Here is a 14459-nt window from a genome sequence, read left to right on the forward strand (position 1 = left end):
TCTTTCTTTCTTTCTTTCTTTCTTTCTTTCTTTCTTTCTTTCTTTCTCTCTCTCTCTCTCTCTCTTTCTTTCTTTCTCTCTCTCTCTATCTTTCTATCTTTCTTTCTGTCTTTATCAGCTACATCCTTTCCATTCAGTGTCTGCCCTGGAATTCAGTAACAGGTGGCTGAAGAAAACCTAACATGCACCTAACAGGCTTACATTTTAGTGAGCATGAGTGTAATTATTCAGAACTAAAGCTAACTGGCATGAAATAGTCAATGGTAAACGAGTCTGTAACCTCTGGGCCTTGGCACCTACCATGGATATGGATTTGGTTCTGTGATTGCAAGGCTCTTGGCCAGCAGCTAGAAATTTCGCTTTCAGATGGGCTGTTCAGGAGGAGGTTTCTGCATTATGCCAAAGAATCAGGAATGCCAGAGACTGCCCTTTAGCTTCACCACAGTTTGTCTTTGCAAGAGAGAAAGTTTCCTTCCTTGGAGGTTTTCAGTGCATGGCTAGGCAAGGCCCTGAGCAACCTGCTCTAAGTGCTGGGTTGGGCCAGAGACCTCCAGCCCTCCCTTCTAACCAAAAACTACCCACAGGTCTTTGATTTGGGGCAGGTCACTTAATTGCTCTGTGCCCAAGTTCTTGTCTGGTAAATGAAGGTAGTGCTACTTTTCAGCCCCAGAACGGTGCTGTGAACCACAGTTCACTGCCAGCTGTGAGGTTGTCCTCTTTGGGAGTGGTGCACAGGAGGAATTGCATGTCAGTAGAACCCTAAGGTTTTTTCCAAGGTGGCAAAGAGTTGCTTAGGGCTTTTTCTCTAGTGGTTAACACTAAGCAACTCACCATGTTTTCTCCAGTGCAGTTCTGCAGCAGAAGTCACCTGCAGGACACTAGCTCTTGGAAAGCCACAGGTGTCCCTCATGCAGAAGCTCCCCTACCATGCCATAGAGACCTTGGTCCTAGTTAGAACATATTAATAAAGGTTCTGCACAAGAATGGGATTGCTGAAGAGGAAATCCTTCAAGGAAAGTAACAGGAAAGCAGTAAAATCTAAGGAGGCTTTTTTTTAAGCAGGACAGTAGAAATGCAAATCTTGGTACTTATTTCTTAAACAGTTCTGGTTTGTTTTGGGTTTTTTCAATGTATGTAACACCAGGGATTTTCGGGTCCAGCTGGATTTCCTGGACGGAAAGGAGAAAAGGGAGACTCTTTACACATAACTACGAAAGGTAGAGTGAAAATTCTTATCACCTGTATTTTCCTATTATTTATACTACTAATGAGAGATGGATCTCACAATGGAAGGTCTTCTTTAGGCACCAAAGGAATCCGAGGAGATCCTGGGCTTCCTGGCATCAGAGGTGAAGATGGTTTCCCAGGCAGAGATGGATTAGATGGTTTACCAGGACAGCCTGGCCTTCCAGTAAGCAAAGAATACAGCAAATACACCACACCTAATACTACTAATGCACTTAATTCTGAGGGGTTGTGAGGGGTTATAGCCTGTCCTTCTCTCACAGATAATGATGCACAACTAGGCTGGGTTTGCTGGTTGTTGATAAATAAAGCATCAGGTTTACTCTCAGGGCTTTTAGAACAATCTTTCACTTTTATTTCCATTTTACTTAAACAACAAATAGTAGTGTATAACTCATTTAGGCCAGCTTGTGATTACTGATTAGTTTGTGGTAATTAGTGGTTTATTAGTGACTCCTTCTTGTATGGTCTGAGATTCTTTGTGACTGAACTTCAATAGCTTTGGTACATCTGTTTTAAAGAAAAGCAAAATTTACTACAATTTTCTATCCTAAAATGTACATTGTATCATCATATTGCTTGATAGCAACTCACCTAACTAACCGTAGCTATCTAGAAATTAGACATGTAGTCTTTGTTCATTTTCTAGCTTTCTTCTATAAGCAAAATTAAATACCTTGAAAGAAAAATTCATGTGGCCCATCATAAATTGATGTTTTGAACCACTGGGATGCTCATATATCATATTTGAAGATGGGCAAGAGCTCTGTCAGGCACTCTAGACCACAGTACTTTTACTACCAGTGAAGATGGCACTTTATATTTCTTTTGAAGATAGAAAAGTATTCTCTAATGATGTTTGTAAGATGTTGATTCAGTAGTGTAGAAATGTCACTAGGGGTGCAGACAGAGAAAAAAATCTGCCTTTTTGGGTGCATTTTAATGTCAGCTTTTCTCAGCCGCAAAAGAACATCTCTAGCAATGCATTTGGTCTCCCCAAATCGACTTAGAGCTTTTCAGAAAGGGCCAGGAGTCCCTCCACAACACTGATTCATATTACCCAAATGCTTTTTATGGGCCAATATTTTTAGAGGAATGTTCCCTCGAGGAGCACTTCTGTCATGCCCTTACTGCCATGTGGTCTACATTAAAGTCAGGTTATTTTAAAAATACTTTATTTTCAATGTTGATTTAAAGAGCTGGGATGCAACACTTGAGAAATTACTGCCTATAAGATGTTATTCATGAGAGTAGTTGAACTGTTTGAATTGCAGTTTTTTCTCAGCAAAGTCAGGAGTGACCACCTCTGTTCACTTCCTGCAGGGTGATGCTATAAGAGGTTTCCCCGGTGATCCTGGTTATCCAGGTGAATTAGGCCCAAAGGGCTTTCCAGGAGAAGCAGGCCTGCCAGGTGAAGGATTTCCTGGTCCAAAAGGGTTCCAGGGTCCTCCAGGTGAACAAGGACAAGATGGAAGCCCAGGACCACCAGGTCTGCCTGGTCTGCCAGGAGAGCCTGGCCAACTAGGTAAGAGACACAACTGTCTTACTTCAGAGCCGTGGAAGATCAGCACAGAGATATGTGCAGCATTTATACAGCACACTGTTGAAAAGGGAGAGCTTGGTGGGGGTTCCATGGGGAAAAAGGAAATGCTGGTATTGACCAGAAATCTTAAAGAAGGAGATACGTCAGAAGTCCCAGTAGTTTCATGTCAGGTATTGAAATAGCATGAATTAATGTGTTAGTGCCAGCAAATAACATTTTTCAGGTTTCAAGCAGTTGGAGGCAATGGAGCAATGTCCTGCCATTGGAAATCCCAGAGGTGGTTTTCTCTGATCTTTCCCATCCAACATAATCTTTTAATTGACCATAGAAAATCATGTATCCACCCTTCAGAGCTCCTCATAGTATCTCTGCAGCTTTTCAAGTCCTTTGCAAGCATAGGAATGCCAGGGCTACATTCAGAAGAGGTCAGGCTCAGAGTCTTATTCCTTGACTTCGAGAAGCCTGGCAGAATACTCAAGCTAAAGCAAGCACATGTCAACCTTACACAGTGCATGGGACACACAGCCTCGTAACTTGGACAGGATAGGTTTTAAGCCTGGATCTAATCAGTGTGTGGATAGAGTGTTTTGGTATGTTACAGCAAATAATTTGTGTTGTATGCATGCATAATACATGAGGGAATACATTATCTGTTGTTTTTATAGGCATTTTGGTTAGAATTGAGAACATTTTTGTCTTTTTGCAATTTTTCTTCTTTAGATAATAACTGTGTTTTCTAATTCTTTGCTCACAGACTGTGGGCAGGTCATTGAAGACTTTCCTAGAGGAGATGGAAGTGAGCCAATATGGTCGGGTACTGTACATACAAATGGCTTGAATATCTTTTTAGCTTTATGATGCTTTTATGGGTTGATACTTTCTTTCTGATGACTGCTTTGGATGCTCTTAGCTGTAAACTCTTTGAACTTTAGGTAACAAATAACCATGCATATACTCCATATAGCTCTAAAGTAAATTAATCAAATCTAACATTTTCTAAAATTACTGCACTTCTAGCTCTACAATTCAGAGATTCTTTATTTCATCACTCCTGAGTGCTTATTGTAACAAAATAATGATTACTGTGCAATCTATAAAAACAGTACCAGAAAACAGGTGCCCAAGAAAATTTTAGCAACTTTTTTTAAAGAAGAACTTTGAATGAAGATTTTCAGTGCAATTTGACACAAAAGAAAAAACACTTAGATTTTTACAAAAATTGACTTGCTTTCTTCAAGGGTATAAATCGGCCAGAGGGAAACAAAGTTTTTCTCTTATTCTGAAAAATACAGTCATCCATGAGGCTGGACTACCCTTCCCATGCTGGTCCAACTGGACCAGCGACCATAGCCCCTGGAAAATAGAAGAGAAGCTCTTGGGGTGGAGATCAGCTTGAGTGCTCCCCTGAAAATGCCACCCGTGGCCAATTTTTTTTCAATGAAGAATAAAATTTCTTTTCAAATTAGGAGTTTGGTTGTTAATTTCCTTCACCTGTTTTAATGAAATTGTCTCAACCACAGGCACAGAGACATTGAGAGGCAGCATAGGAGCACGTATAGTGTGACTAACTTTGGTTTTTGTTTGCAGGTGCAGGCTGTGTAAGGCCACCAAAGGGATCCCAAGGCAAGCCAGGACTGCCAGGAGCCACAGGTAATGTTCTGCCTTCACCTGTTTCCCACATACACTGTATTTGAGGAGTATCTTGCCATATCAATTAAAGCCGAGCCTTAGCAGACAGCGAGTTTTAGAAATTTCATTGGAAGACAGCATTAACCTAGCCCTCCCAGAGAGACCTAAGCAGTGTGCAGCTCAGGTGACTTCACCATTCCTGAACTAAGCCTGCCTTTGCCTATGAATGTCAGCCATGGAACAGAAGGCAGCAAGGACAGCCCATTTGCTATTCTCCACACGCAAGTCAGTAAGAGTATACAGAGGTTTATTGGTAGAGACTGTACTGAGGTCTCTCAGAACTGACTGGACACCTCACAAGGCAAATCCTGTCCTCTGAGAGCAGGGTGATAAAAGGCTTCAATGGAGGACTGTGACACATCCTTCTTACTGTTCCTCCTCAAGTGACATATGGAGCGCCTTCAGCAAGTGTGAGCCTAAAGTCTGTGACGTGGCTCAGTGTCATGGGCTGTCTGACACAACACGGCTGTGCTGTCTGTAGCCACGTACACCTTCCTTGCAGAGCTGGTCCCCCCTAGCCCAGAGGGGCCATCTGGTCATCCTGGGCCTCCCCAGCACTGAGGGTTCCCCACCTCCTTCCAAGAGGAAGAGGAGGTGAGGACAGAGCCTGAGGGACTGTGTGAGATGCAATTGAGAAATGGGCAAGATGTGGTGAGTGGTCATAATGACTGACCTTGAAGAGGGAATGTCTGACCAGTGCTTATAGTTTCCATAAACTTATGTACTCCCAGCCTAAGCAATAAAACTCTTTTTCAGTAAGTCCTTCTCATTACCAGCTGTAACGACACTGACAAAAACCATAGCTGGGTCCTTCACATTTTGGGAAATATGAAATTCTTGATGCGTCTGTTCCTGTGCTGCTGTGCTTTAGCCAAGGTTAGAGATCTGGAGTATAAATTTTAAGGTCAAGCTTTTTTTTTTTTTCAGCACAGGGTTTATTATGGCATACATGGATTGACTGATTGACTTATCAAAGACTAATGGATCTTAAAAGGGAAAATTTTATGTCTGTTGAAAGATTACCTGTGTTTCCTTAGTCCTAATGCCTAAGTTTGTTGCTAGGATCAATGCTTCTTGTTTTCCTTGCAATATTTGTAATTTTTTTCTGAGTATGATGATTTGTTCATTCCTTCATTCACATGAGCTTGATGGTTTTTCTTCCAGTGAGTACAGTCAGATTTAACTCCCAGCTGTAAGACTGCTGTAACACAAGTGATGCTGTTTTCTTGTGTTTTACGTTTTGTATTCTTGGTTAGCTCTTTAACAGATCTTTCTCTGTCTTTGTTAGCTTACATGTTTTAGTTATTTTAAGACTTGGTTTTCATCCTCTCTCTCCAAAACCTGGGAAAGGCCCCTTGCAGAGCCCAGTGCAGAGCTCTGTTCGTAGCTGCATTTCAACCTGAGGCAGTTCTGGAACTGGAAGCCTGGGAGGGAAAGGACACATTTTCACAGCTTCTTTTTGCCATAGCTGTGTCAACTGAGTTGTCTGGAGAATCATTTCTACTCACATTGTCCAGACTGACACAAAAGCACCCACACCTTCTTTACACCGTTTTCATTGTCTGCTTAGAGTGATGTGGTTTGTCCACAAGATTTCCCACCTTCTCTTCAGCCAGCATGGAGCTCCACTGCAGACAATAAAGTCTCTTGGTGTCCTAGGTGCTAATGACCACAGTGTATCGAGAAAGGAGTTGTCTTTATAGTCTCCCACCCTGATGTCCTTGTGTTCCTTTGAAATTCCTGGCAACACGCACAGCCCACCCTGAGTTTCATCTTGGTTATTCAGGAGTCTCAAGACCTACACGATTGCTGTTGAATAAAATGTTTAAGCTGTTTTCTGTCTCAAACATACAGCTAAAACATTTGCAAACTAAACATTGGCCCAAAATAAAAGCATTTTTCTCACTGCTGTTTGGCACAACGTCATCACCAACTAACATCACATAATGAGTTACTGAAATATGTGGTAAGCAGTGGTTGTATTCTCCCTCTGCACCTTCTTTCTCTCACATGGCTTTTTAATTAGTGCTATACTGAACAGAATTAATGAAAGTCAGTTATTGCAGATGGGAAAAAAGACCAAGATGCCATTCAGGTAAGAGGCACATTGGAGTTTTTCGTTGAGACCTGAAAGCCTAAGATTTTCCTTTTGATTTCTTCCTGAGAAGTTATTTGTCATATAAGGGAGAGAAAAATATTCCTTCACAGCACTGTGAAATGTTATGCACACTGCATTGGCTGGTTATATGCACCTTATTTCTCATATTTCTAAATGTTTCCTTCTCCCCTTCACAAATGATAGTTAAAATTACAAATAATCATGGTTAAATAATGGAAATTCGGAAAACTAAAGTGGAAAAAAGTATTAAAATCCAAGTGACAAACCAAGTTTCCTTGGTTCGTCATAGTTAGGGAAACTTGCTTTCAGTAATGAATAAATGAGTTGTAATTAATGGTGATGCTAAGCAGCAACATTTTAAATGTTAAAGCATGTTGTTGACCTTCAAGCCTGAGCTGGGAACTTAGAAAGTTCAGAGTGCTGGAGAGGGTAGGGAAACAAAGCATTCCAAAGGAATTATTTTCAAAGAACTTTACAAAAAATCTTGATTCACTTGGAATACAGTGAACTAATGAGACTCATGTAAAAAAACTTGCACTGAAAAAAATACATAATTTTTGAAACATGATAAAGGAATCCTACAAAATGCTTGTAGGTTTTGAGATGTTAAAAAACAGTAATATTTGCCCTTACTGAAGTGTCAAATAATGTATCACAAGGAAGTAAGGTACCGTTTTTGCTGTCAGGAGAAAAATCAGTATGAACAAGAGGTCGTTGCCAGAAGAACACTTTTTCAGGGCACATCCTTTCTTTTACGAGGGAATCTCTAGACCTGTAATGTTACAAAAATAGTAATAAGGCTAGTTAATTTGTATTCATTTTTGGGGTTATTAGATCTAACCTTTAGCCTTACATTTCTGCTCCTTGGTTATCTAAACCAGTCTGTTCTTGTTCTGTGATCAGTTTAGCAGGGAAGGGAAAATTTTTTTCCTCCTACAGCATCTCATCTGTGCCCATTTCTGTGAACATTCTTTTTTGATAGTGCCTTTTGACCTTAAACTAAAATCCTTAATTTACAAAATATTGAAAGACTCCAAAAGTCTGTGAAACTAATTATCTTCAACCTAGTAGTCTCCATATCATTGGTCTTAAATTCAGGTTAATCCATGTTTGTAAAAGCACTTAACCTAGATTTTTGGTCCATGTTTTGGGATCTTGGATACTTCTAAAGAGCTACTGTATAGCCCCATTAATTTTTTTTTTGAAGTTTCATCTTTGCATCCAGAAACACATCATGGTGGTATTTACTACTACCTTTTTTTACATTATGTGCACATTTCTGTTTTGTTTGTTCAGATCACACTTTCTTACTTCCTTTTATATAATTTAGGTGCAAAAGGTGCAAGAGGATTCCCAGGTGATCCAGGTCCAATGGGCTTCCCAGGGCTAAATGGTACACGAGGTGATCCAGGTCGGGAAGGATTCCCAGGTCCTCCAGGTATCTTGAAATAATTAGTCATTCTTTACATACTTTTGACCTTTTTACTGCAGTCACTGAAACACAACTACTTGATTCCAGGTACATTTTCACTTACCTTCCCTTCTACATTGAATCAATAAGCCATTAGACAAAACTGCTACTTTTCAAATCCGGAAGTATTTCCTGCAACTTCCATAATGATGAAAAATTTCATAGATGCCAACCTTTTAAAATCTGCTTTATTGTGCAAAATTATAAATGTGACAGTAAAAATTCATTAAATTGTCATAAAGAAATTCAATAAGATAGGTCAGATTCCAAGTGCATTATACTCATAATGATGATGCAGAAAGGAAGAAAATAATAGTATTATTCCATTCAATTCTTTTCAATATCAGTATAAATGATACTGGACATATCAAAGGTGGAGTACTAGGTACTCACCATGCACATTGGCAGCTCTGTTCCCAGAGTGTTTGCAAGTGTTCAGTGCCTGTCAGATTTTGTGCTAGTCTGTAATAGGTGCAGATTTTTTAAATCCCAGAGCTTCTGTATCATTCCAGAGGTTCCAGGATGTCCAAGACACATCAGTTCAAGGCACACCAATTCAAGGCACATCAAGGCAGATGTCTGTTTGTACATAGCAAGTCAGATGAGCCTGCGTGTGTGCCACTGCACATGTGATCCATGCAATGGCACACACATATAAGCTGCAGAGGGTCTATATGTTCACAAATCTTCAGTCAGTCCAGCAAGAATTACAGGAATTACCTCCAGAAACTACCACTTCCCTGTGGTAGTTTATTTGGTCAGAGAAATGGGTACTGAGTTGTTTGGGGTTTTTTCTGTACCCCAATACAAAAGCCATTGATGCAACTTAATTTATGAGCTCTCTGGAAATTTTTTTGTGTTACCTGATTTCAAAGTCCTAAATCCCCACAGATTCTGAAGTGCTGCAAACTTTCCCAAATCCAGTGCCAGGTACTGCTTTGCCCTCAGGCAGCACATGGCCTGATAGTATTCTCTAGACTCATCTACAGCATCTGTAGTAGCAACAGAGAAAGCAGAAGAAAAGCTGATGCGTTTCCTGGTCAACAGGCAAGGGATGGATCATAAAACATGGCTCTGTGCAGCACAGGGCAGGACCATGAACCTCTATCTCCCCTGCTAAGCTCTACAGAGTGCTCTAATTGCTAAATTAGGGCTCCCACATGGCTCCCAGGCCACAGAGACCAATTCTCTGCAGTTTTCCATGCTATCTTTCACTAGTGCTTGGGCTTCATTTTCAGTCCAGGTCCAGTTTTCCAGTCCACAAGAAGCCTTGTCATTTGTGGTAACGGGGGCATCATGTTGGTATATGTAGGATTTGAACTCCAGCATTTGTAGTGAACCCTGTGATGCCTAGTCCCTGTTTTATTTACAGGTTTTACTGGACCCAGAGGAGACAGAGGCCCAAATGGTCTACCTGGACTGCAGGGGCACCCAGGCCTTACAGGGAAATCCGGAGCTCCAGGAGCACCAGGACCGAAGGGCCTTCCTGGTGACGTGTTTGGAGCAGCAGCAGGTTCCCGAGGGGATGTTGGCCTCCCTGGCTTCCCAGGGCTGAAAGGTGCACCAGGAGATCAAGGCATACCAGGAACTAGAGGTAAACACTCCTTCAAATAAAGAAATATTTAAGAGTGTGATACAAATGCAGCCAAATTGTAGGGATGTGAGAGTAGTAAGAGAGCAGGTTAGGATGCGTCAGAGGTACTGATGACCCCACTATCCATTCCCAGTGCCGGATGATCTCCCATTCTTTCCACTTCTGTGTCAGCTGTTGCCAATCTGCCTGGCTCCTCTGAACACTTTCTGGAGATCCAATGCTTACGTTTAGCTCTCCTTCACACTGCTCTACATGAAATCAACTACGGTAGGATACCAGAGAACTGGATTTTGCTCATCTTTGTCGCTTTCAGATGTACTGCTATTTTTTTTTCACTGTAGTTAAGGGAATGGTGATGTCGCTATTATCCTGACTTTTCACTTACATATAGCAATAGTACATACAGCAATTTTTTCCCACACCAAAAGATGTCTGGATACTGCATGGCTTTGCTGATCAGCACATTGCAGTAGTGCCAAATTTGTAAATTTTAACTAAGAGGACATAGAGTTAGGTAACTGCTAATAAGCTATTTTACCTTGTCAGTCTTTGGGCACGCACGAATAAGAAAAAGATAGCATTATATACTGATTCACAACTTCAAGGTGTTCATTTTAGTTTATTTCACAGACCATAAAAAACACTCTAAAATCCCTGCAGAAAACAGAGTTTCTCTACAAAATCTGACTTTTTCACTCTCTGAACTCTGTGAAGGACTTTCAAAAGCACATGTGGGAATTTAGCATACCCTGCTACAGAGTTTCAATAGCATTTGGACACATAATTAAATTAGGACTGCTGATTACCCCCTTCCCCTGTATGGAACTGAGAGAGGAGCAGTAATTGTATGACTAGCTCGAAGCAAGGTTTATCGCAGGAACTAGTTTTGGATATCCTTCTCATGACTTTTGATGAAAATAAATAAAGAAGAGCGTTGTCTTCCCAGAGTTATTTGAAGTGAGGAGAGCTGGTTTCACCTGCAGTAGAGCCCCAGAGTGAAGGAAAGGGATTAAAGCAGCTCTGTGGCACTTCACAGGTTTGAGAAAAGGCAGAAAATATCACTAACACCTCTGAAAAGGGGAAGAAATCCAATTTCATTTGAAAACAAAAAATTTGGTGTGATTTTCCACTCTCTTTGTAAGCATTTCTGTAGAACTGAGCTTTCAGTAGTAAAAAATACAGCAAAAATAAAAAGCATTACTAGTTTGTCTGTTCTTAATTTATTTTACAGTTCTGAGAGAATGGCTCCAAATGGCACGTGAATTTTTGTATGAGTATGAACTTTCTTAATTTTACATGAAATGGCTAGGGATTCCTTTATGCCACCTTTGCCACTTCACTCAGAATAGCAAACTAAAGCCTGTATGCTGTTGTTGAGAAAACCCACTTTAAGTGACCACAATTATAAAGCTCATTTAACTACAGTCAAGCCAATGGACCTACACTGATGTAAAACCTGAATAAAGAGAAGCAGATCCGCTTGACCTGGATTTTAAATGCCATGTACTACTTGGATGCTGTTGCTTCTCCAAGCTGAATGAAAAGCAGGCATTATCTTTTAAAACTTAACACCCTCTTTGCCCTTACATGGTAGAGACATAAATTTTCACCCAGTGCAGTAAGTCATGTAGAATCAGGGCCTTTTTGCTTAGGAATTTGTATCGGTCTTACAAATCAATGCCTTGTAACGACCTTACATGAAAATTTCTAAACAACACTACAGATCCCACCATCTGCCTTAAATGTTGCTTTTCCTGCCTATAACATTTTAGAAAAGATACATAGCATTATTTCAGTGGTTTAGTCAGCTGCTTGATTCAGTTCTTACTAAGATATATGTGACAGAGAGCTCAGGAATTACAGAATTATTGGGATTAAAATTGAAAGAGACCTGCTCTATCTATATCTACATGGTGCCAAATTGTTACCATTCATTTGAAAGAGTCAATCAACCTTTCTGACACAAATACTGAGATAATTGCTGGTAACGTCAATTATTTTAAATCAAAAGACCAGTCCTTTAGTTTGTTTTTGCTGTTCTCACTGAATTTTCAAAGGAAAAACACACCCTGGAAGACTAGGGTGTACAGAGAAGAGATATATAAAGACAAGCTCTCTAGATATGATGCTCACTAATGCATGATTTTGGTCTTTTAGGAGCGGATGGTAGCCCAGGTTTGCCAGGACCCAAAGGAGATCCAGGGCCACAAGGTCTCCCTGGTTTGATGGGATTACCAGGAACACCGGGAACACATGGATTCCCAGGTCCACCAGGAAACCGTGGGCCAGATGGTGGGCCTGGCTCTCAAGGACCTCTTGGTGAGGAAGTAACACGGTCCTGTTGATGCCTTAGGTTTTAACTTTTATATTTTTCAATTTCTGTACTGCCTAGTGTGTAACTCTGAAAGTTTCTTGTAGCCTGTTAACTTTTGCTCTCTCGTGCTAGGTAGACATAACAAAGCCTCCCTGGGCCTGCTCTCCAAGGACACCTAGACTGTCCTAGGCCAAAAAGTATAAACCAAAAAGCCTCTAAAGGGGGGGTAAGCTGAGGGGAATTACATCATTAGCTGAAGCTTTAATTGGAGAATTAACCCTTATATGCAAATGAACCAAACCTATAAAAGTGTGAAGAACTCGTGACCTGTCGTCCATCTTGGGGTCCATCTTGGCAGCAGCCTCTGGCTCCCCAGGGGGTACCTTTGAAGGCCTTTCAAATAAATACCTACCTTATTTCCTTACTCCTGTCTAGTCTCTGTGTCTAGGAGGCCTCTTAAGGCATCACTGTGTCATTCCTTTTGCCAGTCCTCTGTGGCAGGGCCATTGTATGGTTTCCACAGCGGAAAATTAAGCTTGGGGATGAAATTTCTTCACAGGCAGAGCTGCTGCTTTTCTTTTTATAGCCACTTACCAAGTCAGGTCAGAGCTTGCTGCTGGCAGACTGGGAAAAGGGAGCCACCAAATGGGGGTAGTCTTATGGAAAAGGGGCTTAATTCTTAAATTAAAGAGGAGGGAAAAGTCCTGTTGGGAGTGGGTGTGGAACCAAACTGATAGCGAGGCTGGTTCACACTGATGAGCTGCTTTATCTTTGCAGCCATTTCTGCAATTCTTTGATGAAAAAAATCCTGATTTCCCTCCTTCAATATGAAGCTGGTAGGACAGCAGTTTTCTCCCTCTTGAGCTACCTTGTATGAATCATCATCTATGTCCAAACCTTTTTTACTCTCCCTGTTCTCACGTTTACATGACAGGTCCACCTGGTGCTAGGGGAGAAGATGGTGAGCAAGGTTTTCCTGGCCCTGTGGGCCTGAAGGGTCTGTCTGGTGACAAAGGTGACATGGGTCTCACAGGATTACCAGGTATACGTGGCGTGACTGGTCCCCCTGGCATAAGTGGAATGGATGGCTTTCCAGGAGATAAAGGTGAGCTCTGGACTGCTGCTTTGAAAACAGTAATTGATTAAAGCTGTTCTGTGCTGAGGTGAGCCAGACATATTCTCTGCTGGTCTCCCTCTATTTAAAACAGTAGAATTAGGATAATGTGCCTAATATATTCCAAAATCACTGCCCGTTTTCCCCTCTGATGTACTTGGCACAGTGGTAGCTCATGATATGCAGTCCTATTTAGAAGAGCAATGGGTGCTTTATTTCTCATTTTAAAAAAAGATACAGTATTTACTATTTTCTCTCTAAAAGTCTTACCCTCATCCTAGTCCCACTTGTCCTCAGTAAAATTTAAGAGATGTTTCCCCAAACCTTGGCTTTAAAGCTTTTTAAAGCTGGGAGCTGTGGACTGAGCAATGCCAAACACAAGACCTCGATGGTGACTTTAGGATACTAATGTTATGTTGGGAAGGTGAGATCCTCACCTGCCAGCAATGAGAAAATACATATGTGTAATGCACATTGCCTACACCACATGGGGAGTTTCAACAGTGTTCAACTCCATGTGAAGCCAAATTGAGCACAAAGCATGCTTAAAAATGCATGCTGCAATTTCATCAGTTGGAAAGACAGGACAAGACTAGCTGTGGAGTACTGATCAACTCTCATTTGAGAGAAATTAAGATCTGTTTGTTAGCTTTACCCATGTAAAACAGCATTCTCTTGTTTAGAAAAGAGGAGTAGGGGAATTTTTGGTGAGAAAGGGCCAGCCAGTCCTAGACTCATATCTCTACATGTGGAACAGGCTGACTAAAAACCTTATGTGGAACTAGGTACCTATCTCAAGCTTATCTCTAGGAGAGGGGTTGTACTGGTCTGTCAGAAGAATACGGTAAGTTCTGGTCATCCCCACAACATCTCCTCTTGGCCAGTTGAGGCGGGTTAGTGTACTCCTGAGAGTACACTACCTCAGGAGCTCTACTACCTCTCAGAGAGCTTGGGTGCCTGCTCCAGACCCAAAGATTTCTGTAGGCATCAAAGCACCCAAAAAATAGGTACTGCTGCACTGAAGTTTTCATACAATTTTGTCATGTGTTGCTGGTTCATATTTACTTAGTTTGCAGAAATCGGAGTGAAGTAACAGTTCTCTTCCCCTTCTTTCCTTAAAGGCTCGAAAGGTTCATCTGGCATTGATGGTTTCAAAGGCATGACAGGCCTAAAAGGAAGACCAGGCATCAAGGGAGTCAAAGGAGAATTTGGCCCAGTCGGGGCTCGGGGAGATAAAGGCTCACAGGGTGCCCATGGCTTCAAAGGTATTTGCTTATGGGTGGTACCAGTGTGTTTGCTCTTCACGTCTGCAGAACTATTTTACAAGGACACAAAGACAAAGAAGACACATTTTTCACATGGTAAATTTA

At 41.3% G+C, this 14459-nt stretch overlaps 1 protein-coding gene across 1 annotated transcript in view; it reads left to right on the forward strand.

The window, feature by feature from the left end:
* The window catches only part of COL4A2 (collagen type IV alpha 2 chain), a gene marked incomplete at its 5' end in the record, with an annotated part of 101423 nt that overhangs the window by 67663 nt on the left and 19301 nt on the right, over positions 1 to 14459 (forward strand). The window contains 10 exons of the mRNA XM_042032933.1: positions 1145 to 1217; positions 1305 to 1411; positions 2569 to 2770; positions 3543 to 3602; positions 4376 to 4438; positions 7927 to 8034; positions 9440 to 9661; positions 11819 to 11980; positions 12910 to 13080; positions 14211 to 14354. Of these exons, the coding sequence (XP_041888867.1) occupies positions 1145 to 1217; positions 1305 to 1411; positions 2569 to 2770; positions 3543 to 3602; positions 4376 to 4438; positions 7927 to 8034; positions 9440 to 9661; positions 11819 to 11980; positions 12910 to 13080; positions 14211 to 14354 (1312 nt within the window). The remainder of the gene's footprint in view (positions 1 to 1144; positions 1218 to 1304; positions 1412 to 2568; positions 2771 to 3542; positions 3603 to 4375; positions 4439 to 7926; positions 8035 to 9439; positions 9662 to 11818; positions 11981 to 12909; positions 13081 to 14210; positions 14355 to 14459) is intronic.

The sequence above is a fragment of the Corvus kubaryi genome, unplaced genomic scaffold (assembly GCF_017639235.1).
Source record: "Corvus kubaryi isolate FWS band 111438036 unplaced genomic scaffold, C.kubaryi_AGA036_p1.0 133, whole genome shotgun sequence".
Taxonomy (NCBI): Eukaryota; Metazoa; Chordata; class Aves; order Passeriformes; family Corvidae; genus Corvus; species Corvus kubaryi.